General features: G+C 42.3%; 1 protein-coding gene and 1 long non-coding RNA gene across 2 annotated transcripts; both read left to right on the top strand.

The window, feature by feature from the left end:
* The first annotated feature begins 257 nt into the window (after positions 1-257).
* On the top strand, positions 258-3,780 carry LOC114561177 (uncharacterized). The gene is made up of 6 exons (XR_003693323.1): positions 258-433; positions 1,841-2,418; positions 2,506-2,577; positions 2,719-2,955; positions 3,297-3,401; positions 3,520-3,780. It is a non-coding gene; the product is annotated as an uncharacterized LOC114561177 (long non-coding RNA).
* Positions 3,781-5,632: 1,852 nt separating this feature from the next.
* LOC114561176 (collagen alpha-1(XXVII) chain A-like) lies at positions 5,633-26,179 on the top strand. Its single transcript, XM_028586961.1, has 10 exons — positions 5,633-5,671; positions 8,441-8,542; positions 9,532-10,749; positions 21,879-21,917; positions 22,974-23,081; positions 23,204-23,249; positions 23,505-23,558; positions 24,863-24,907; positions 25,718-25,771; positions 26,142-26,179. The coding sequence occupies exons 3-8, from the start codon at positions 9,877-9,879 to the stop codon at positions 24,895-24,897; spliced, it is 1,155 nt and encodes a 384-aa protein (XP_028442762.1). The 5' UTR covers positions 5,633-5,671; positions 8,441-8,542; positions 9,532-9,876; the 3' UTR covers positions 24,898-24,907; positions 25,718-25,771; positions 26,142-26,179.
* Positions 26,180-26,322: the final 143 nt, after the last annotated feature.

Below are 26,322 nucleotides of genomic sequence, written 5' to 3'. Positions count from 1 at the left end.
TTGATGTAGCCAGAAATGTCGTGGAATGTTGGGGTAACATGATGAGGTTGATTGATTTCCAATTAACTTTGGTTTGTCTTGTAGGAGGAGCTTCAGGTATAAAGGAAGGAGGCAGGAGGCTCCTCGGAGAGAGAACAGTTTTGGCCTGGAAGGGTGCAGGTGCTACAGCCCAATAGTCAGGGCCTGATTTAGGCTTTTGTTTTGTTTTATATTGGTTTAGTATGATAATTTAAATAATTTGTGCTTAGTTTCTTTGTTGTTTTTGTTATTTTTGATATATTTTTGTAATAATTCATCCATGCACTACCGCACCTTCTCCATGAATGGGGGAGAAATAAAACAAAGCACCCGGTGAAGAACTCCTGAGTCCATGTCTCCTCCTTCCACCATGGGGCTAAACCTTACAGCTATATTAAGTTGAACGCATCATTGTGTGAGTTAACGTTAATGCCCATTCATGTCATTTTCATATCATTTAGCTTAAACTGAAACGCTACGTAAACGTTACCGTTTAGCTTTAACGTTACCAGCCGGTTAAGATTTGATATAGGCCTACTCTGGATACTAACATTAGCTGACGTAGTTAGCTACATACACGCATTGCTAGAATGACAAACTATGAATGAACATTCTTACTTTGAGTTATGTAAATGCATCGTGTTTTCTTCACACTCAACGTTACGTTGACTGCTATATCAGTTTCCGTTGTATTTCTGCAGCTAAAACATGTATTTGGTTTTCTGGCAGTTTTACATTAAGCGTTTAGATCCAGTGGTGAAATGTAACTAAGTCACGTTAGCCTACATTTACTTAAGTAGGCTACTGTAATGTAATGTAACGTCACTGCTTCTCATACTCTTAATGTCACATCTCAGAGGGATATGTAGGCCTACTTTTTAATTGCTCTACTTTTTTTTTTTGACATCTTTATTTACAAGTTACTTTGCAGGTTATTATTAATCAACACATACATTATTATGTTATACATTAAACTATCCAACTGTAGATACAGTAGTTAAAATCAGCTCCAACTTTACCAGCTGCAACATTACAGTGATATGCATTTATTACATCACTAATTACAATCTAGTAATATAGATGTATTTCTGAAATGAGCCATACTGCATAATAAATATTTTCAATTTTGGTACTTTTAGTATATTTTGAATGCAGGACTTTTACTTGTAGCAAAGTATTTCTACACTGTTCAGAGAACACCAGAATATGGTAATGTTGTTAACAACATACTACATATTATGTATGCTTTATTTTTTTATAGGCTACATCATATACATTTATGTTCTATCTATAATGTACTATTTAATTTACACATTTGCCTGAGATTGTCAAAAGCTGAATATATCAAACAAGGCACATCAAATTCTGGGTGTTTTTGGATAAGACTTTACACTTTGATGTTACTTGAGTCAACACTTGAGTTCTCATGAAGGTTAAGGTGTGACTACTCACTAAGCTGAGCTCCCTTCACCTTTGAGTTCTTTCCTGTGGGTGGTGTCAAAGGGTTTCAGCCACAGGGGGTCTATCTTTGAAGGGTTAACCATCTCACTTAACAAACACAGAGCTCATTGTCAAGACATACAGAAAGGCAGGCACTTAATCAAGTTCAAAAACATCAACAATATCAAATATAAAATAAGAAATAAAGCTGTTTGGTATTTTTAAAAATATTTAAACCCTAGACAAAACAGTATGAATATGGCTGAGATGTAAACCTATTTTTTTCACTTCATTGAGACCCTACCTATTAACATTTGTTATGAAAACAGTCAATGTCTATGTTGTAATAATATACTAATTACGTGACTTTTCTTCATGACAGGTAAAATGCGCAAACAAATATTTTTTCCCGGGAGAGTTGCAGTTACATTTCGCAAGGGACCTCTGGGGTATCTTTGTCAGGAACTAATTCTGCAAAAGTCATTAAAGACAATCCATCTCTCCAGGACAAGTCTGCACCTGTAAAGGAGGAGCTGGTCAGGCAAAATGCACTCAGTGTTGTCCGTCAGAGAGATGGGGATGCCTCAGATAAATCTGAGGTGGCTGGAGAATACATCCTGCGGTTTGGGAAATACAAGGGGAAGTCCTTCCGCTGGCTTCTTGAAAATGATATAGGGTATAGGGTATACCATCTACCTAATCAGGAACAAGGTAAAGGAGGAGGCTGCAGGAGTGTTTATAGCAGAGGGGCACAGCAAGGACAGCCTACTGTCATCGTGCCAACAACACCTGGCGAGAGATTTGGGACAGCAGGGATGATGGCTTTATACTGAAAAAAATGCTGTGCTTCAGGGACAAGGACGCACAAGCTACAGCAATACCTGAAGAAGAAGCTGCCCTCACCACCCTCTGGCTCTTCTCTGATGACACATACGTCAAATGCTCCTGCTGAAGCCATGGGTGGGTCTTGTTTTTCCTTTGTTTTGTCAAAAAGATGTACATGCTGTCATTGTAGCCAATACTAATGTTTGTCTGTTTGCATCACAGTGATGGATGAAGATGAAGAGCTGGAGAGAGTGATGCTGAGCATTTCTCCTACCAAGCAACATGAGCAAAGCTGTGAGTAAACATTTGTTGTCTTTTATTTGTTTGATTTTACTGCCTGAAGATTCTTAATGATTTAAAGTTCAGTTTGATATTAATCCTGTGTTCTATATAGTATATGTTATATACTGTATATCATTTTGTTCTGTTTTACAGCTGTTTCTGCACCAGCATCATCAACTGCCAGACCACCACAGGCTTCTGGAACAGATAGAGGTTCTTAACCAAAACGTCCTGCATCAGCAGACAACTCTGGGACCATGAATTCTTATCCCAATATGAAGCATGACTTAAAGCTTTTCATCTCACGTTGACCATGTTCTGGTCATGTTTGTGTTTTGGTGTTCTACCTATTGTCCTAGTGACTGTGAATTGAAACCAGTCATGATGAGGGTAAGTATCAGTCTTTTGCTTATGCGGATGAAAATATATACTGCATGTAAAACTGCTGTGGTTACTAACACGTGAGTGCATGTGTTTGCATGTACAGTATGTGTGTTATGTTGCTTCCCCTGCTTAGGCTAAATTCTAATGAGTGACTACTAAATATTAATCCTTTAAAAAAAATGAACGTATTTGTATGAATGAACATATTCTTTATATATTATTATAAGAAACAATCTGTTTCCCTATATAAGACTGAGATAAAGCTTTCTGTCCTATTCCCTATGCTTTTGTCTGTTATAAACTAATAATGGATTTTTGTTGTTGTCCTTCCCTCCTTGCAACCCAAGCCCTGCCAACTGTAAGGAGACCTGTGCCCCTTCCTCAGGAGCTGAGGTTTCTGATGCCAAAAACAGCAGGTCCTCAGCCAACAGAGACAACTGTAACAGTTCCAGGTGTGTATTATTTTAACTGTATTTGCGTCTTTAAAAAATATCCATATGTTGTTCCATATGTTTTGTCCATCATAACTGTTGTAAATCCTTTAAATTATGTTTAATTGTTGTATATCAGATACTGTTCCACAGTTTCCAAGGGGAGTACGACTACCAGTGTGCCAGTTGTTACCATGCCTGCTGCAGTTGTTAATCCACCACCAGCAGTGCAGACTCTGGCCACACTTCTAACTCAAGACTCTATTGAGAAAATAGTTAAAAACATAATGGACAAGCAGCAGCAACAACAGCCGGAACAAAAAAGGCACAGACAAAAACATGTCTTTCCTGTGGCTTTTATAAGTCAGAAAAACTGAGGTGGGAGGTCGAAAAGGGAAAATGACGGACATTGAGGGAGGGGCAGGTGGTTGTTTAGTGTGTATGTACTGTATATTTTGCTCATTTCATATTTATTTTACATATTTTGTTTTGTGTATGTGTGACCTTGCACTATGGGGCTTGGTGTGTTTAAACTGTCATTGTTGTATTTAATAAACAAGACATTAACCAATATTTACATGTCTCATTAATAAGTGCATAACATTAAGAGAACAGTAAAATGTGTATAATTGAATGCAAAGAAATTGTAATGTTACACATACTAAGAAAACTGTAATATAAGGGAATTCAAGTATTTGATACAACAGTGTCATATATTTTTAGTATATATAGTATTTTAGTATTTAGTAATATATGTATTTTGTTTAAGGTATTTACTTGACTAAAGATTAAAAACATACTAATAAATACCTATTTATCTTTAATAATGCATCACAGACATTGCCCCAACTGGGATTCGAACCTACGTCAAGATAATAATTATTAAATATGCAGGAAAAAACGCAGCTTGATCAGCACCTTGGACAGCGTTAATAATGCTGCAACGTCATTGGCTGTCACTGGCTTCCACCTAGGCATCGGGTCTTATAGAGACAAAGTCAGACAACTGTAAGTCTCCCAACAGACACCAGATAATTAAACTAGGTAGCCTATTATCTGCATTATGCCAAATGTCATTAAAAGAATATTTTGTAAAAGCTTAAAATAAAAAAAAAAAAAAATGAAGCATTGAGCAATTCAAAAACGTAAGCACCCCTGCGGATTTAAGACTCAGCTTCCAGGCGTAGCTCCATGAGGCAGTTATGACTGAGGATCGGGGAAATAGAAAGGCCTCCGATGTCTCACTTGTTTCACTGAGAGTGCATATTTGTTTTTCTATTCATTCCCATGTAGGACACACTCTCTGTTCATTCCCATGTCGGACACTCTCTCTATCTCATAGTCACTGCAGACACTGAGTTCAGATTTTAAATTGCTTTAGTTTTCAAATTATTGATTTGGCTGACGATGCCCATTGGAATTGTGGGTAACGCCTGATACGTGCTATGTAAAAATTAATGTATGCGAATTCTCATGACTCATCCATAAAATGGGAACTTTAATCAGGTATATATGGTCATGGAGAGTTGGGCTCTAAGCTAAATCACATTTCCTCTAGCCACGGCTGCCACTGTAGTACTTTCTCAGTTATTTTGTCTGCTGAAAATACAAGCCCATTAGATTGTGTTGTCGTTTTGTTATTTTTTAATGTGGCCTCTACTCGCTTAGAATCGAACCCTCATCTAAAGCGCCATGAGGCCGGGAGAAATAGGCTGCATTACCATGTTCGGCCACAACGAGGTGTCAATGGGCAGGTGGCGCTCTTTCCCAATGACTCCCAGATCTGATACTAGCCTACTGCTGGGGCCTCATCGTTTACAGTTTTTTACATCTGTATTCAGGGGCGTCGGACTGGGGGTAAAACCGATACTGATTACAAGGGCCCAAGGGGAGAGAGGGCCCTTGAAAAGTCTGTAATATATTTTATTTCACCTGGATATTTTCATTTCCTAATTAAATTTCATAATGCATGTCAGATGAAATGTAAAGTTAGTGTATTGGCTGAATAACTTGGTTGATTGACTGACTGACTACATTTTGTATACAAAAAATGACTATCTAAGGTCTCACCCGCCCCTTGCTAATGCGCCAAATGGTTTAGTCCATCTGCACGCATTTTGTTTACGTTAGCTAGTTCAGTTGAGCGTCTGGTGGAGCACAAACTTCTGCTGTAGAAATGTCTTTCTCAAAGAAAGCCAAATCATGCTACCAAAAAAGAAAGGAAAGACAGGAGAAGGAGAGAAAACAAAATGAGGGGAAACAATTGGCAACTGACTTCTTTTCAAAGAAAGGTGAGCACAAACTAAAAAATCCATGGAGCTAAACTGCTTGAATATCTCCGTGACTGTTAGTGCTAAAAACAAGCTGAGACAACCCATAAAGAGCAGAACATACACTTTCAAATGATAATTTGGTTATACTTGTAATCTGAGGTAAAGGCTAAATAAATAAACTACACTAGCAATGCTGTTTGCATATAACACACCATTGTAATAGCCTAATTTAAAACATATGCTATAGGCTATAATGTCTATAAGTAGCAATAATAGGCTAATCAGTGTCATATAGCTTGGTAGCTCATCGGTAGATACATATCATGTCTACATTATAGTTATGTCAGATTCAGTAGATGTTAACATTGTGAAACACAAGGCCCTCAGTTTCAGAAACTCTCACAGCAGGGTGCAACAGACCCCTCATCGTCCTCTTTGGATTTGAAACAAGGGAAGCTTATATAAAAATTAAAGCAAACTATGTTTAGCCATTTTGACTGAAAGGTGTTAAGTAACACCACCATCTTAGTGTGTTTTATTATATTAGGTTACAATTAGGATAAGAGGTTCATATCCAATGTATCCTTCACAGAGAAAGATGATAGAGAACATCTGATTGAGGATGATGGGAGTGAAGACAGAGGGAGCATGAGTGTTGCTCTGAGCACAGTGTGGAAATGAGAGCTGCGGAACTGGAAAGTAGGCAGAGCAGTGCAGACCAGTTTTTGCCAGAGGATCCAGGACTATGGCTAGATGAATTAATCAGAGAGACAATGGCAAGTAAAGGTACAGAGAAAACCAACAAAATGTAGTAGTAACCACAGTAAAGTAGGCTAGAGAATGTTGACAAAGGAGGTTTGAAATGTGTGTCATCAGGCTACTCTAAGCATTACAGTTAATAGTTATATACTAATAATAGGGGGGGGTGTTGAGGAACATGGGGGCCCATCAGGACTACCTATGCATAGGGCGCAGGGTCTGGTGCTACGCCCCTGCAGTTGGTTAATGTGTTAACTGAATTAAAAGCAGTCTACTGTAGTAGTAAATGTGTGGTCAGTCAGGCCAGCATGAGCTCAGACCTCGACAGAGGGAGGTGTGTTTTTCAAGTTCAGCTCCTGAACTTAAGAGTGTAAGGCAGCTTCAGTCAGAGGAGTCCAGAAGTTATCTTTATCAGAAGCCATGCAGGGTGCTGTGGTGGTGGTGGTGCTACTGCTACTGAGCTGCGTAAGTCTGATTGTCTGTATCTTTGGTCTCTGTTCAAATGTTGCTGATGGTTTCAGGTTAAATTTGTTGAGCTTGATTGAGATGATTTTGTCTGTTTAGATTTTGAATGTCTACATCAATTATAAATGCAAATGGATCTGAAAAACTTGCTTAATTTCTATTCTATTACTCAGAGATTCAATTACATCAAGAGGATTTGGACTATATCTTTATTTTTCTTGTGCCATGTGCAAATATGCTTTAAAAGGCTGAGTACTGAGTACTTAGATACAGTGCATCATTTCATAAGCTTCGGAATCACACTTAACTCTCTTATCTTCAACTAGCTTTTCTGTTGCATTTAATGGGGTTTATGTATTTTCCTATACATGTTGGCATTACTTTTGTCTGTGTGTTTCTTTGTGAGTTACATAGTGTTCCACCAGAAGCTCAAATATGTCTGCATCAGGTTTGGGGGGTTCTTACATATGCATGTGAGAGGATGAGAGGCAGGAGAAGAGTTTCACATCAACGAGTAAATCTCATAAACTGCTGTGTAGAAAACGTCGGGGGGCAGCCTCTAGCTCACCCAGTAGAAGCGTTCGCCCCATGTTGGCTGAGTCCTGCAGCGGCGCAGGGTTGGGGTCTGACCTGCTGCCCTTTGCTGTGTGTCATCCCCCATCTCTCTCCCCCTTTCATGCCTATCCACTGGCTCTATGTAATAAAGGGAAAAGCCCCAAAAAAAATCTTTAAAAAAAAAAAGAAAATGTCACCACCTTTGTCAACATGGGAAATTGCAGAAGGAAGTATGTGACCTAAAAAAACTTTTTGGTACTGACATCACTTATAAGAGTGATGCATCTATTCACCAAACAGTGCTACATGTTGACTGCCAACAGCTTTTGTCATGACTGTCACACTTAATTCTGTTTTTGTCCTTATTTAAATTTAGGCCTGGTCATTAAATATTTTTTTTCACAAAATAGTTATTAGCAAAATTACTTAGTTTGTTATTTTGTCAGTTGAGAGTATTCCTCTCATACATCAACAATCAGTCAATAGAAAAGAAAGGCAGAAAGTAAGTAGAAAGAAAGTAGGCACCTATGCAATCGAGCCAGAATTGCCTACATTTTTTTCTCTCTATTGCTTATATTTCCTTCACTTTCTCAGGATGAAAGAGGCTACAAATAATGGCAGTAGTATGTGATCCATAGCACAGTCATACCATTGGGAGTGGAGGCCAGAGAAAACGTATGGAGGACTCCAGCTCCAATTATATTATTATTTCTCCCCCACAAATCACTTATTCATTCTTCAAGCTATTATGGTAATTTAAATGTCTGCATTTTGTATCTGTTGCACCACAGCTGTATAGTCATAAAAGTTCATTTATACTGTATGCAACCTTTAAAGCCATATAATAGATGAGTGTTTCTGACCATGGCGACCCCTAGTGGTGGAATCAAAAAGACACTGTAGCAGACAGCAATGTCATAAAAAATGATTTCACTGAAGCTGAGAGTTTGGAATGAAACTCTTTAAAATGGTCACCGTCTGTCTTCTGTTTGTTTGTGGTGTGTTCAGGGCACCATCCAGCAGATGATCTTTGTCTTAGGAGATCCAACAGCAGCAGAGCAGCACTGTCGAGATTACAGCAGCACTTGCTCAGCTCTGACAGACACACAGGTACAAATAATACACTACTGTAATATACCAAACACTTTTCTAAACTTTAGGGTTTTACTCATAATGTTTACTTCCTGATAGCATCTGTTTTGTTGCTCTATTTCCTGATATTCTAAACTTTCAGTTAGGCACAGTGCTCCATCAAGCATAACAGACAATAATAAAGACTATGCTTATCCAAAAAACAACATTTTTGTTGTTTTATTAGGTATAATATTTTATCACTATACCTACTATATTATAAATTCCACTTAAAAGGCCTGGCACACATACACTGGTGTTTTCATTTATACCTCAACAGGTTGACGTTAGGAGGAGCTATGCTGAAAATTATGTAAGCTCACCAAACTTCATGCAAACTAATCAGGGAGATAGCAATTAAGCTTAGTTTGTAAACGCCCACACAGTCTCAGAGGTCGAATTAGGCAAAAAAAGTAAAAAAAAAAAATACCTGTGTTGGTGAACTGACGTAGGGCCTTTAATTCACCTCTCCCAGCCCTACTCCATTCATCCAATGTTTGCCGTTCTAAAAAATAAGTCTGTTATACCTGAGATGGTATTAACATGTTAGTGTGAATCCCACCAGAAGTATCTTTTCTATGGGAGTGTTATCATTTCTGAACAGATGCTTTTCACACCACCAAAAAGCGCACAATACTGAACTGTAATTTTGGCTTTTAGAGGCATGGCCGTCATTCTTGTGTGCTGTTTGTTCAAATTGTGCCCTTTGGGCATTCATTATTGTTAATTAACTGCTGTTGTTTATTCATTAATTTATGTCCTAAAATGGAATAATCACTATATTGCTTTGGAGCTATTCAATACTGGGACTGAGGAAAATGGCAATTACAACAGTAGAGAACTTACTGATACATTTTGACAGAATGTCCTGCTCTCCTATCTGTTATTCTCACTAAAGACTGTACATTGGAGTTCAGCACACACAGTGCATGTTGGGTAATATCTTGCCTTATGTAAACCTTTCCCAGGAGGTTGCAGTTATAGATGAGGTGACCATTCAGCCCAGGATCAGAGTATCATCCAGACCAGAAAATCCCCCCCAAGACACAACTCTACAGGCTGGTCCCACGGAGCTGCCACCCACACCGGATCCAGTGAGCAGCACTTCCCCTCTGAAGTTACATCCTGGTCCAGAGGATGTAGACACCAAAGTTGTGGTGAAAACCTACGCTGACACAGACACTAAGACTGTAGGCTCAACCAATGGAGAAACGGGTAAGGAAGTAAATAAAGGTGGAGATACCGAACCACAGCCTCCCACTCTGACTGGAAATTAGCAGTTTTCTAATGTGCACCCTGACATATTAGGGCCAATGAAGGAACCTCGGAGCACAGGAGGAAGGCATCAACCGTTCGTTAAAGCAAAGGAGAAGTCCAGAACAAGTGAAGGATCAGTCTTGGATAGTACTGAGATAGTCATTTCAAGACTTAACGTTCAACCTGAGAACCCCACAGCTCCAGGTGTCTTATTAAGAGATGCAGAAACTGCAAGTACGGAAACATCTTTCTCCGATGGGCCCCGGTTTGCTACTAGATCTACTCTTATCTCAGGCCCCATCACAGAATCAAGGTTTGTCACTTCCAGCATCTACCCTTTATCTGAAGGAGGAGTAAGGGAGGCGCGACAGGAGGCATCGCCACTAGTCTTTATACCTCCAGTTTCAGCGGACCCATCAGCTAAACTCTCAAGTCAGACAGAAGGAAATGTAACTGAGGACTTTGCTGTACCTCAGAAAGATCCAGCTCCAAACCTGACCGTTTTAACTCCCACACTACAAAGTAGAGAAGCACTAAGTACTAGGAACATTGAGGGTGAGACGGGTGAGATAAAAGAAAAAGAGAATATGGAGGACAGGTTGCAAACTGTTTCACCCCAAACAGAAACGTTACCACAACAACGACTTCCAGGTGGAGAGCAGGGGAGTGGGACAGAGACAGATGAAGAAGAGATAGATTTAGAGGAGGATAAGGAAGTGCAAAGACATGCAGAGATGGAAAAAGAAAGTTATGATAATGACACTGACATTTCTAAGGATTATAATCAGACCTCACCTGATCGGATCTCCCAGTTCATCCAATCAGAGACTGAACCCCCACAGCAGCCTGTTAAAGCAGCCAATCAGCCGCCTACATACACAGTCAGACATCACGGGGCAGAATTAAGACCTGGGATCAGAGGTCAAAGGGTAAGGCACTGTTTACATTTAGCAGTACCTGTGTACCTGTGTTCATAATCAATAATCAAAGCTGGATTTAACATTTGAGGTTATTTTTATCTTGGTATACTCTAAACGTCAGATGTTATCAAAGTAACACTGAGGGAGAATTACATTATAAATGCATAAACAAACCACATAGGAAATTTTAATCACATTTGTGTGATATTCTCATCTCATTCTCTGTCATGACCTTGGATGTAATTGAGTTTGCGTGGAGCTGATTTGATGACTGAGATGGCAACATATATCTGTGTCAATTCTAGCACCTAGAAAGCCATGCAAGTGTGTGTGTGTGTGTGTGTGTGTGTGTGTGTGTGTGTGTGTGTGTGTGTGTGTGTGTGTGTGTGTGTGTGTGTGTGTGTGTGTGTGTGTGTGTGTGTGTGTGTGTGTGTGCGTGCGTGCGGTAGAGGGGAGGGGTTAGTCTCTTCAGTATAAGCCATTGTCACCCTCCTCTGGCTAAATTGTGGTACTGTAACCATAGGCGGTGGGTGAGGTGGAGGTTTGGGTAGGCTAATGTGGGAGGGAGTAGATGCGGATAGCCTGGGCTCGTTCTCTTCATACACATGATCCTTGGTAAAACCACTCCGAGGACGCGCTCGTCATCAATATATTTTATGTAGCCTGTTTTTTTAGTCCACTCCTCAATCACCCATTCCCCCTTTCCCAACACTGCCTCTGATTACCATGACAACCAATCCAAACAGAGGAACACAGAGAGCGACCATAGTGCTTCAGAGGCGCATTCAAAAGACGCCTAAAGGTGGAGAAGGTGGTCATAGCGACAAAAGCAGTAGGGTAATGCAGGGAATACACAGGGGTTTGTATGCTTGAAAGGTCCCATGGCATGAAAAGTTCACACAGTTTTTTTTTTAACATTAATATGATTTCCCCCATCCTGCCTATGGTCCCCCAGTGGTTAGAAATAGCGATAGGTCTAAACCGAGCCCTAGGTATCCTGCTCTGCCTTTGAGAAAATGAAAGCTCAGATGGACCAATCTGGAATCTGCACCAAGGCTGAATTTCGGGAAAGAGACTTCAGATACAGTATTAGGGGACCACTAAGGCCTATATAAAAGCATCCAAAGAGCACCAAGTCATGTCACTTTAACTTTAGCGTAGTTGTGTACACAATACTGTAGCGGCCGACAGGATGCCGTTGTGCTGTGCACTGAAGCACTGCAAAGGCTCATGGGACTGTGTTCTGAATGGTTCCTTTTTATATATAATAGATATAATGTGGGAATTTTCCTGTAGATTGTTACTTTGAAGTAACAGTCCAACCAAGGAGAAATGGCTAGAAATCTGTTTCATGCTGATAGCACCATCATGTATTTAGACTTTCCTTTTTTTTTAACAAACTTTATTAACACAGTGTTTTTACAATACAAAAACCCACAACGGTACAGGGAGTCATTTTTCCAACGTGCACCTAGGGGTGGGAGATATTCAGACGATATTTTTGAAATCTGTTCGGAGGCTATTTCAGTGGTTCTCTTGGGGAAATGTACAAGCAAGATGAAATCATAACAATAAACAAAGGGCTCTGTTCTGTAACATATTGTACACAACCATGTCCTTATTGGAAGCAGTCCTGGAGCTGGGACAAGGCCGGGTCATACTAGGTTCTGATAGTCCTTCTACTTGGCTGTATAATCCTTCTGACCGGGATTTATGCTGGGATCAGGAGTTGGATGTGATCTGACTGGCCCAGGTGAGGGAGAGGTGCAGTTCTGTGTGCTTTTTTGATGTTAGAGTATACATGGTCTAGTGTGTTCTTCCCTCTAGTAACACAATCTACATGCTGGGAGAAAGCTGGAGGGGAACAGACTTTAAGGACGCCTTGTAAAAGTCCTCTGTATCCCGTATCCAGGTGATCGCGCTGTAGTTTGTTCACTATGGTTAGCAGTGAACCAAACTTTTGCTAACGTTAGCATCGGGGGCTATGTAGACGGCAGTGTGCTGTTTTCGTAGTAAATAAAATAGTCAGTATATTGCCGACAGGGCTCCAGGTCAGGTGAGCCGTACTGGGCAACGATCCTTCAGTTGGTACTCCATTCATTGTGCACAAAAATGCAGTCCTCCGCCTCTGGTCGTGCCGGAGTTATTTTCTCGTTCTGCCGGTAGATAGCTAGCTCGGCGTGCTAGCGCCGACAACAACCTGGAGGGCTCGGTCAGGCTATTTCCTCCGGGATGTTATGAGCCGCCTGGAAAGCTCTCGTAACGGCTGTGTTGTATGTGTCGTAGTCCTGTATTGATTAGTTCAGTGTGGCTGTACGTACTTGTATAAATATACACCGAGAGGAGAGCCACTGCACAATCGCGCACCGCCATCTTTGTTGACATGAGTGAACGTCATAACGCACAGGTAAGAACTAGTAGCAGCTTACTCTCGTGCGGGACGATCGTGATTTTGTACAAAAAAATACAGTCAAACAAACCCCTACAGTATTAAAATCGCTACATATAATTGTTTAGAAGGTTATAGTGTGCGCTATTTGTTTTCTCTTTAACTTCCTTCAGCTCTTTTCATGTTTGGGGGGTCGGATTGTACAAATTATGAAATATTCGATATCCCAATTTTGCATATCGTCCAGACAACAATTTGGATATTATCGTCTAAACGATATATCGCCCACCTCTACATGCACCAGCACCATAGACTGTTAATATTAATGGACTGAGATTGTGTGACGTCACCCATTGGTTTGTGCCAAGGGGGTAAGCTTCGCTTCAGAACGCAAACCTCCGATGGCGCCATTTTGTTGCTACGAAGCGATCACCGTTAGCATTACACTGACCGCCTTTTTTTTTTTTTTTTACGTCACTTGACTGCGAATAACTTTACATCTGAAGCGTTTAAAGACTCTATTTGTCCATTGTTTATTTATAAAGAAACACGACAATGTATAAAAGGCTCCATTACCTTGTACCTCACGTTATAGCTCCGTAGCAGACGTTTTTGTAAAAATAAGCTAACGATTGTGTCATAACCAAGTGACTTACTGTCGCACAGTAGAGGAATTACCGTACAGTACAGGAGAAGCTTGCAGGCAGTTTCGACTTACATAGGCTGTTTAGGTTTAATTACTAATGTTAACTAGCATGTTAGTTAGCAATAATTAGCCTGTGCTTATGTTATCTCCTTACATATACCTACACTCTCCCAGAGGCGCAGGAAGTCATTTTCAGCAGGGGGTGCGGGGAGCTGGCGGGGGTTGGGGGGTGCGCAGAACAACTCTACCTCTGCCTTCACTGGTCTCCGTCCAGAGCAATGGGGTCTATTGGTCCATTGTATATATGTCAATGGTTTGTGCTATGAGTCGTCGAGTTTGCTGTTAAGGGCGCAGCCATCTTGGTTGGGACGATTTTAGACGAGAGGGAAGAGTGAGGGAGGAGCCATGTGACGTTACACACTTTCACTGGCAATCACATCATAGCCACGGCCTAAAACACCCCCTGCTTTATGGCAGATTTTAGACCATAATTAAAAAAATTAACATCATTCTGTGTTGCAGAAGACTTAAAACTAGCTATTGAGACCATAAACTCATTATTAAAATGTATACTGAGGTAATAAATCAAATGAGAAGTGGGTTACTTTCTCATAGACTTCTATAGAAACCAAACTCCTTTTGCATCTGCACGTGTCGCCCCCTGCTGGAATTCAGATAGAATGCAGGTTTAAGGCACTTCCGCATTTGCAGCCCTTTGCCGAACAGTCTATGATGTGCACACAAAAATACAGCTTACATTTTTCAGTTCATAAAAATAACCAACTTAAATCATGTGGCAATGTTGTGCAATGTTGCACAGTCAATTGCAACACATGATGTCAGAATGTAACACTTCTGCCCCCCTTCACAATAAAAAGCTCTACGACCTATAAAGAGGTTACACAATAAAATACATTACAAACACACGTGGCATATCAATACATTACTGTCATTTGAAAAACTAACCAAGTCTTGCCTTAATGTAGCAATATGCACCGCTTCTTTTTGTAATCATCAATCATTCCTTCTGCTTTGACTTTTTCTGTGAGGTCACACATGTAGCAGGCTCGTGTTGACAAATATAATTTATGACATTGTCATCAATATAGTTTATGTAGCCTGATTGTTTTCCACTCCCGAATTACCCATTCCCCTTTTCCGACACTGCCTTTGATTACCATGAACCAAACCAAACAGAAGAACACAGAATTTGGTATTGCTCCGATACCAATTAAGTAAATACCCATCCAGTATCGCCGATATCGATACGATACCGATACTTATTAATAATTAAGGTGGATGCATCATCAAATTGCTAAATCTGAATGAATTTTCATAGTTTCAAGTGTTTTTTCCTTTGGATTATTAATATGTTAAAACCCAGGACAGAATTTTCATATGCTTGTATAATTTTTTTGTGTTAACACTGTATCTTACACCTTTTTACAAATTATACAGTTTGCCGTTGTTTCATTTTTGGCCTGAGCCACACCGCGCTCCTCTTCCTCTTCCTCCTCGTGTGTGTGTGTGTGTGTGTGTGTGTGTGTGTGTGTGTGTGTGTGTGTGTGTGTGTGTGTGTGTGTGTGTGTGTGTGTGTGTGTGTGTATGTGTGTGTGTGTGTGTGTGTGTGTGTGTGTGTGTGTGTGTGTGTGTGTGTGCTGCTGGCCGCTGCTGAGCCTGGCTGCTTGCTTGCTTGTTTCCCTGGCGCCGCTGAGTCACGTGACGGTACACCATCAAATCACAAGAGGGGGAAGGAGGAGCAAAGTGGGCCTGCTTTGCGCAGTGACAGGAGCAGCACTTATAAAGAGACAGACAGCCAGGTCGCCTTTTTTATGAAACTGCAGCAGTGCATACTGGACAGAAACTAAAACTAAAAATATCGATCTTATTACACTGGTATTGATCAATATCAATACCAACCTTGGTATCGATATTTGGATCGATCCACCCACCACTAATATGGGAAATAACCCATAGATTGACACATTACGGTCCCTGGGATAGCTGCCTGTCTATATCTGCAGGATGGAGGATTTGGGTGGGCTTAAGCCTACCCAAACCTGCATTACCCGCTGCCCCTGAATGTAACCCTTCTGGACAGACTGAAGACTGTATACTGTGTTTTCATACCATAAGTTAGCAAACTCCCCTAACCCATACACTTACCCAGGATTACACACAAAACATTACACTTGTCAGCCCTCCAGTAGTGAAGGCCAGTGATTCCCAACCAGAGGTACTTGAACCACAGGAGGAATTTTTGCAGTTGTTTTGGGGTACATGGAAAACACGTAATGTAATGTAATTGTGTCTGAAGGCATGCCAGATCATCCCGAAAAGAATCCAGCTGGGCCTGTCTTAGGATGGCGATTTCCGCATCAAGGTAGGTTTCTGCCGATGGTGTTGTAGGGGGCTCTGCCACCCAAGGGGGTAAGCTTCGCTTCAGAACTCGAGCCATCATGGCGCCATTTTGTTGCTAACTGGCCATCACCTCCTGTTAGCATTCCGCTGACCGCCATTTTTTTTTTTACGTCACTTGACTGCAAATAACTTTACATCAGAAATGTTTGAAGACTCTATTTGTCCGTTGTTTAGTTCCAAAGAAACACGACAATGTATAAAAGGCTTCATTACCTTGTACCTCACGTTATGGCTCCGTAGCAGACGTTTTTGTAAAAATAAGCTAACGATTGTGTCATAACCAAGTGACTTACTGTCGCATAGTAGAGGAATTACCGTATAGTACAGGAGAAGCTCGCAGGCAGTTTCGACTTACATGAGATGTTTAGGTTTAATTACTAATGTTAACTAGCATGTTAGTGATCAATAATTAGCCTGTGCCCATGTTATCTCCTTACATACACCTATAGTCTCCGTATCTGTAAGATTGGGAATGATTGAGATTTCTCTTGGCACAGCTACCAGAAGACTTACAACTTTCAGACACGTTGCTCACGTCACATTCTCGCAGTTGGAGGCTGCGCAGTAAAGCTGGCCATCACCGGAAAAGTGCTTGTAATAGCCTTCACTGGTCTCCGTCCAGAGCAACGGGGTCTATTGGTCCATTATATACTGTCTATGCTGCCACCCCATGATGGGAGGCAACAGTGGAGTTGAGGAGATCCTGAAAGGTAATGAACTGGGTGGGGTCAGGAATGGAAGGGTTTAGGCCAAGGAATATGGCACCACAGAAACTGGGCTTGCATAGCTCTACGGGATCTTCGTACTTATCTATTGTGGGGCTAGTTGGCCACAGGTCAGGGGGTTGCAGGAGGAAGGCAGGTCCTTTGTTCCACCTGCAGGGCTTACTTAGGTCAGACAGCTGCTTCCCTCTAGTCAGATCATCAGCTTGGTTGTTCTGGGAATCCACATTTTTGAGTGAGTTCCTGGATTTCAGCCACCCTGGTTCCAACAAAGACCTTATAGCGGCATGAGTCTGAGAGAAGCCAATAGAGGACGGTGGTAGAATCACTCCATAAAGTAGCCTGCTTGATGTTGAGGGTGAGCTCTGTTTGGAGGAGGTTGAATAGTTGAGCACCAATGAGGGCTGCACACAGTTCAAGTCGAGGAATGGATAGCTGTTTTTTGGGTGCAACACAGGACCTCGCCATTAGGAAGGTCACATCCACATACTGACCATCATTGGTGCGCATGTAGGCGACTGCACCAAAAGACTGCTCTGATGCATCACAGAAGATGTGCAGGTCTTGGATGGCTGAGAGGGGATCAACTTTCTGAGGGGTGAGACAACGGGGCAGTACTATGGTGGAGAGATTAGGGAGTTCTCCTTCCCAGGAAAGCCAGGCTTCTAGGATGTTGTGGGGAAGGTTTGGGTCATCCCATTCTCTTGCCTTTGCCCAAAGGTGCTGGACTATGATCTTAGCTCTTGTTGTGTAGGGGAGGATATAGCCAAGAGGATCGTACTGGCTCGCAAGAACCCTTTAGATGTGACGCATAGTTGGAATAGTCACTTCAATGGCTCTGTGTCTGTATTTCAGGGTGTCTGTCTGGCAATTCCAGTGGAGGCCTAACATCAACTCCATGGGATCCAGGAAAGGATGGTGTGACAGCCAGAGATCTGCCTGGTCTGACCTGGCATCGGGAGGGAGGTTACAGATGACTTTGGGGTCATTACTGGCCCATTGTCTGATCTCAAAGCCACCAGAGGAGAGGGTTGTGCGCATGCAGTGAAGGAGGTCCTTAGCTTCCTCTGATTTGGGGAGACTTTGAAGGCAGTTATCCACATAGAAACAATGCTGTATGGACTGGGTAACACTCTCATCTGCCTGCGAATCCTTGGCAATCCTCTGGAGGGCATAAATGGCACAGCATGGGCTAGCGGTGGTGCCAAATGGGATGACTTGCCATTCATACACAGTTGGAGGGGAGCTACTGTCCAGGTCACGCCAGAGGAAGTGCAGAAGGGGTTTATCTCTGGGTAGCAGGCGCACTTGGTGGAACATGGATTTAACGTCTCCACTGAAACGGAGGAGGACTCCAAAAAGGGAAGGCCCAAGGGTTGGACCAGGGAGCAGCTGTGTATTCAGGCATTGATTCTGATAGGAAAAGGAACAATCAAACACAATGAGTCTTGGTACATACCTCACCACATTATCTCAGGAGCATCTGCTATTTCTTCAGATGGGGATAACTTCTTGACAACCCAGAATCCACTAACTTCTGGATTTCTTTAGTATAGGTCTCCGCCTGTGGGGGGTTCTGGAGCAGTTGTCATTCACAGCTGCGAAGACGGGACATAACTGCTTCCTTATGGGCCTTCAGGGGGGGCCAGGGATCTGCTCGGGGGGGGGTGTGGCATACCGTAGGACACCATCAACAGGAATACGGATGATTTGAGTCTCCAGCTGTCGAATTGCATCTTGGTCCTGTTTAGAGCGGGCAACCAATTTTGTGTTTCTTCGGGGGTAACGTGTCCAGCTGCCACAATTTCTGCACATTGTGGTGGATGTCATCAGGTGGGCATTTGAAGGACACATAGTGGTACTTGGTGGAGGGAGAGCTAACGATATCTCTAGCAGGGCCTTGTAATGTCCAGCCAAGACGGGTTTTGATTGCTGCCGGGGCTCCGGGGGGGCCTGACTTCACAGGCAATGTTGGAGTGATCAGATGAGTATGATCTGCTCGTATGAGTAGAAGGGGGCTTACATTATCATGCTGCTTCAGAGGAATCTGCCTGAGATGAGTGTAGCGTCGTTGGAGGGCTTTCACAGGGTGCGAATGTTCGGACATGGAAAGCTGATCAGCCGTGAAGGCATGCCTAATGGCATAGGATTTCTCTGGATGGGCCTTTGGGATGAGGGTAAAGGAAACGGTGGCACCATTAAGAGTCTGGACATCCTGTCTCACAGTCCTCAGCTTTAGGCTCTCAGGCTCCCCTACCAATTGGAGTTTCTGGGTGGCAGGATACAGGAGGATCGTACGCTCCGACCCATCATCCAATATGGCATAAGTGTCCAAGGATTTGTTTCCATTGTACAGGGTCACCTCAACTACCTTCAGCAGCACTTTATTGCAATCACTAGGATGGTCTAGGTAGAAATTCTGCACTTGCCTCTGGTTGATGTTGCATAGGATCTGAAGATGTTTCCCATTGCACTGATTGCAGCGTCCCTTCAGATCACATTGGTTTGCAAAGTGGTCTCGTGCACATCGCCAGCAGCGTTTCTGCCCTTTGATCCAATTGGTTCTCTGATCTTCAGTGACCTGGAGGAAGTCATCACATTTACTGACATGATGTTCAGAGCAGTTACAGTAAGCACACACTCGACCACGTGTGGACGAGGTGGTGGGGGGAGGCTGCCTGGCTCTAGTAGGAGCAATCTGGACTTTAGGGGAGATCACTTGGGAAGGAGTCTTGCTACCATGGAGTATGGTTGTAGCTCGGTAAGAGGGTTGTGGCCTCGGTCTGGCAAGCTGAAGGGTTCTCTCCCTTCTGGGCTGGCAGCGGGCTTCCTGTTGCAGCCAGGAGGAGAAATCTAAGAGATTATAGGAGAGGGGACCTGGTCTGCTCAAACTCATGCTTCTCTTAAACTGGCAGAATTGCTCACTGGGTAGTTTCTCTAGTAACCGCTCAACATGTGAGCCACAGGTAAGCTCGGAGAGACCTTCGCGGCCCATGGACTGGAGGAGACCTACTAAGGCCTGTACCCTAAGGGAAAACTGATCCACGCCTCTACCATCAGAGCGAGCTGTCTGGGTTGGCCATAACGCTCGTCTAGGGCCCGAATAGCTTGAGTGTAGGGATCATGGGCATAAACATAAGCTAGGGCAAGCTGCCTCGCCTGATCTACCTTTAAGTGATCCAGTAGGATGTTGTATTTGTACTGTTCTGACTCTTCTGGGTCTAACAGGTTGGATAGAGCCATCTTCAACATAATATACTGGCTCTCATCCTCCCTAGTGAGATCAGGGAATGAGGGGCCTTCTACCTTTCTATATGACTGTCTGCTTGGAGGGGCCACAAGACCAAAGGGGTGTAGCTGAACATTGCGGGGCTGGTACGCTGGCTGGGAAGAGCGGGCCATAGCTCCAGGCAAAGGTTGAGGAGGCAACGTGTAGGCTGGGAGCAAGGGGTTAGGTAAGACTGGGTCTTGACTGGTGGCAGGAAGCTGACTAGGAGCAGGAGGATTCGTGTGCTGCCAGGACTGAGCCAGGGGCTGAATCAACGGGGCACGGCTTACAGGAGGGGGACAAGAAAGCTGCGTCTGAGGTGGGGGAGGAGAGGGCCTATGGTTACTTGTGGTAGCCTGAGGTGGCATTGCAGCATGCTGGGCTTGCATCTGAGGGCCAAGATTACCAGGGCGAGGGTGATGAACGAGACCGTGAGGAATGGCCACTACCAAGCATGCAGCGCTGGATTAGGCTACCTTGATTTCTTACTTCTATTTGTAACTGCTGTAAGAGCTCAGTTTGAGGGTCAGGAATCGGGGCTACATGAGAGTCAGGTGCTGGTGCTCTCCCAGAAGAGACGGATGAGGGAGGGTCTATCGCTGGCTCCGGCTCTTCTAGTGGTTCCAGCTCTTCCTCTTCATCATACTCGCTGGGTTGTTGAGGTGGATCTTCATCCTCCTCATACTCGTGCTGTGGTTGGTACTGAGGTCCAACACCACAGATTTCGTCAGAGGGAAGAGGTTGAGACGCTGTTGCTTCAGCAGCGGGATGCCGTGACCGCTGACCATATTCCATGACGTAGTCATCGTAGCGAACAGGACGTGGGGCTTGGCGGTGCGGACGATGCTGAAGCAACGAAGGCAGGGAGTGACTGGACATCTCCAATGGTCACCAATACTCCGGCTCAAAGGACCATGAAAAGGAGGTGTAGAGGGCTGTGGGTGGCTGGCATGAGACCAGTGGAGGTGTCTGTAAGAACAGTTCTTGTCCAATCACTTTCAATTCCACAATTCTTTTATTACAAGCATTATCAAGAAGACAGGTTTGTATGGTTACGTGTTTAGGTGTTTGGTTTATAGAGCAATAACGCACACAAGGCAGGAAACACAGCATGTCCAGCATCAAAGATCCTCCATGTGGTTTTGAACAAAGGAAAGGGCTGTGTGCACAGGTGCTGCCTATTTGAGTCTGTGGCTGATTGAGGCAGATTGATTGCAGGTGTGGTAAACTACAGATGGAACTGAGTGGCAATGTATAGGGGGCGTGGCAACTGCAGGATAGAGCTGGAATCTTCCAAACATACTGGTTTGCATTTTGGACTATTGTCACCTCTATATATGTAAAGCATTAAATATACCTAAAATCAGCTAAAGGTGTTACAACATTAATAAAGGCTTATCTTATCTTAACTTTATTAAGGCAGATTTGCCAGTTTAGTCTATCTTTTTTTGCTGATAATTACATTTGTCATGTTTGGGTTATTGTTTTGAAAGTTTGTTATCCATCCATCCATACATCTTCATCCGCTTATCCGGGGTCGGGCCGCAGGGGTAGCAGCTCCAGCAGGAGCCCCCAAACCTCCCTTTCCTGAGCCACATTAAACAGCTCTGACTGGGGGATCCCGAGGCATCATTTGTGAGAGAAATAGGTTTACCATACAAAAATAATGTTTTCTCTGTTGTATCCTTGCAGAAAAAGAAGATCTATAAAAAGCTGATTTCTTCCTGGCCGGTAGGTGTTTTCTTTTTTTATGAACTTTTTTTTTTCTTTACTGATGCAAGTTAGTTGAAATCTACTTAGTTGGAGTCCATAACAGCTGCTGAATTTCAGCTAACTCCAACAACATACTGTATTATTTCTTTATTTACAGTGTAAAACAGTCTAGTGTAAAAAAATAAATGAAGAATGTTGCAAAAGTGATAGCTATTTTAACCAGACACTACTACTCAATATGTTTTTCAACAGTGTTGGGGTTTTCCTCCTCTGTGTCCCCCCTTTTGGGACAATGTGTCTGACTCCAAATAAAAGACCTCTATATCCCCGCACAGCCGTTAAATTGGAATTACATTGATCCTAAGCAAGAGCCAAATAAGACGATAAGATAAGATCTAGCAACAGCCTAAAAGCCAGAGCCGGTCCACGTATATGGTCCAAGTATCTCTAGACTGTCAGACTTTATGAGCCCCGTTCTATCCTTTCTCTAAACTCTTATACTTTCTTTGTTGGGCCCCCTCTTCTTCTTCCGCACCGGGACTGCTATCTTCACACAACACCCACCAGGGTGGGGGCCACTGTATTATGTCTCGTCCTCATTTGCGCTCACGCGAAGCGGTACATTCTGTTCCTGTTTAATTTGTTATTATATTATCAATGTACTTTGCTCGAGGTCACTGTGACCCTAACTATCATATGTTTACTGCTAAAGCTAAACCATCTGTGCGTCAGAGTTTTTTTTATTCGGGGAACCACCGTCTCTATGACAGCACACAACTCTGTGCAATATGCACACACCAAAACACACTTGGATGTCCACTCTTATGGAAACCTTTTACATTCATATTATATTTATCTGCAACTAGTAAGAACATTATTATACAACAGCAACACACTAACAATATAATAAGAAACTGCAATGGACCACAACATGGTACACTACAATTCAATTAACTACTTCAGCACTGATTTGTGATATAAATAAGAAAACATATTATCAAAATTATCTGATTTTCTGCAAAAAATATTCAGATTAGACCAGGCAAACTGCATTACATGTTGTGTGTATTTCAGGGCAATCCTGGACCACAAGGTATGCCGGGTCACCAGGGCCAACCTGGGCAAGACGGGACCCCAGGAGAGGACGCTGATCCGGGCCCTGCAGGTTTACCTGGAGAACAGGTAAATCTACTAAGAGACATGTAAAATATATGTGTATTTTCATCGTTAGTAAGAAACAGGTCTGTAATACCTTGTTATATGTAATAATATAATATTATTGTTCTTTGGATTTTTCATCATAGGGTCCCCAAGGCTACAGAGGAGAGAAGGGCAGCAAAGGGGAGCTGGGTGAGTGGGTAAGAGTGGCCTGGACTTATGTTATGGGGACTGAAATTATAGAGGCCCAAAAATACATGTGTATCTCTATCTCTGTCTAAATTTCTAAGTATTTGTGCATTTAGCCTCACACTAATTTTGTTGCTCATATCCACATGTCAAGTTGTTAGCACTGGGTATTACAGAAGTGGTGGATATTCTTTTGTGAAGCTTTCTGGAGCATTTTATTTATAGTTATTTGTCCAACCCCTATTTCTCCGTCTTTAGGGTTATCATGGGGAGGCTGGACCGCAGGGAAACAGTGGACAAAAAGGAGACAAGGTCAGATTCCACCACACACACACACACACACACACACACACACACACACACACACACACACACACACACACACACACACACACACACACACACACACACACACACACACACATACATACATACATACATACATACATACATACATACAGTATCTCACAAAAGGGAGTACACCCCTCACATTTTAGTTAAAGGAACACGCCGACTTATTGGGAATTTAGTTTATTCACCGTAACCCCCAGATTTAGACAAGTTGATACATACCCATCTCATCTCCGTGCGTGCTGTAATGCTGTCTGACGGCTCCAGCAGCATCAGGCCAGCACAGAACATGCAGGTAATGGTTCCAGTAATCCTACTGCTCCGAATAAGTGACAAAATAACGCCAACATGTTCCTATTTACATGTTGTGATTTATAGAGTCACAGCATGTACAAAAAACAAAGTAACATGAGACACAGCCGTCTTCTAACTGTAAACAAACCGGGAACTATATTCTTAGGCGGAAGAATATAGTACTTGGGCGGAGTGATATGCTTGCAGCAAGCCTGTCTGAGAATATAGTTCCTGGTTTGTTTACTGTTAGAAGATGGCTGTGTCTCATGTTACGTTGTTTTTTGTACACGCTGTGACTATACAAATCACAACATGTAAATAGAAACATGTTGCCGTTATTTTGTCACTTTTGTCACAATTCGGAGCAGTAGGCTAGTTGGAACCAGTTACCTGCAGGATCTGTGCTGGGCTAAGCTAATGCTTGAACCGTCAGGCAGCCTTACAGCACAACGGAGATGAGAAGGGTATATATCGACTTGTCTTACTCTGGGGGTTACGGTGAATAAGCTAAATTCCCAATAAGTTGGCGTGTTCCTTTAATAGTTCATTATATCTTTTAATGGGACAACACTGAAGAAATTACACTTTGCTACAATGTAAAGTATTAAGTGTACAGCTTGTATAACAGTGTAAATGTGTTGTCCCCTCAAAATAACTCAACACACAGCCATTAATGTCTAAACCGCTGGCAACAAAAGTCAGTACACCCCTATGTTAAATTTCCATAGAGGCAGGCAGATTTTTATTTTTAAAGGCCAGTTATTTCATGGATCCAGGATACTATGCATCCTGATAAAGTTCCCTTGGCCTTTGGAATGAAAATAGCCCCACATCATCACATGCCCTTCACCATTCTTTTAGTCTATCCAAAAAGAATATGTTCTTGCAATTTAGGATTGTGTCTCTCAAAATCCTGCTAATATAAATGTTAATGAAGCCATGCGTTTTATATGTGTAAACCTTGTGTGTAGGGAACCTCTGGATTCCTCGGAGTGACTGGACCTAAAGGCCTAAAGGTGATCAGAATTATGTAAATGTTGTCATCAAATATCGTCAATTAAAATTATAAAAAAATTTAAGTTTCATTTAAAATTTAAATACTTGGAGGGTGATAGACTTTTAGTCCTTTTGAATATTGGTCAATGAATGTCATCCAATCCAATCCACTTTATTTCTATAGCACATTTTACAAACACAAAGTTTCCAAAGTGCTTCACAGAAGACTCAGAACATAAAAATATATATATATATATATATATATATATAAAACATAGAAAGAATAAAAGAAAGAATAAACACCACAGTGGACCACATAACTCACACAGAGTTAAAAGCCAAAGAATAAAAGTGTGTCTTTAGACGTGCCTTAAAACACTCAACTGTAGGGGCAGTTCGGACATGGAGGGGCAGGGCATTCCAGAGTTGAGGTCCAACCACACAAAAGGCCCTGTCCCCCCGAGTCTTAAGTCTTGACTTAGGGACCACAAGCTGGTGCTGGCCCTCTGATCTCAGTGTCCGCGCTGGGGTATAAATTTGGATGAGGTCCAAAATATATGTTGGGGCCAAACCATTCACAGCTTTAAAAACAAACAATAAGATCTTGAAATCAATCCTAAAACTAACAGGGAGCCAATGCAATGATGCAAGAATTGGAGTTATATGCGCACGCTTTTTGGTTCCTGTTAAAAGTCGGGCTGCAGAGTTTTGGTCATGTAACCTTTCACTCTAGTAGCCTATAGATAAAAAGAAATTTTGGAATTCATCAGTCATATAGTTCTTCCAAACAAACTAGCAAAAGATCTGACATTATCTGTGTCCCATCTTAGGGATTTCAAGGTCCTTCAGGTAACAGGGGACAGGATGGAACTCATGGAGCCCTGGTAAGACCAACAATATGTTAATGTTCATTTTTCTGACTTTAATCAATCACATACAGTATCACTTTATAGAGTTCATAACCTCCATGTTTATATAGAGGCCTTTCTACTATTTCTACAGATTTTTCCCAATACATAAAGAGAGTGGGAATGTTTTTGCCATAGGATTGGTATTCATGGAGATATACAGCACAAACTGAATAAAAACTGTCAGCCAACTGCAATATACTGTATATCCTATAAGTTTAAATTGGGTGTTCTATTTTTTTAGCTAAAAGTCTATATTTCTCAGAAATTACTCTTCAGTGGGACTATTAAAGGGGTAGCTACGATAGGGACAGATATGTTATAAACTAATATCACCCTTCATCAGGGATGCATTGGTGCAAATGGAAATAATGGCGACACTGGACCTCCAGGACCAAAAGTACGTAACCTCTCTATAATAAACACTGAACAAGTAGATTTGCTTACGTTATAGTGTCACATATGGATAACTGATACTCTACTAAATATCTTCCACAGGGATTGCCTGGGAAGACAGGCACTCCTGG

The sequence above is a fragment of the Perca flavescens genome, chromosome 9, assembly GCF_004354835.1.
Source record: "Perca flavescens isolate YP-PL-M2 chromosome 9, PFLA_1.0, whole genome shotgun sequence".
Taxonomy (NCBI): domain Eukaryota; kingdom Metazoa; phylum Chordata; class Actinopteri; order Perciformes; family Percidae; genus Perca; species Perca flavescens.
Note: the sequence above shows the minus strand (reverse complement) of the source record. Positions and strands in the feature narration are given on the sequence as shown.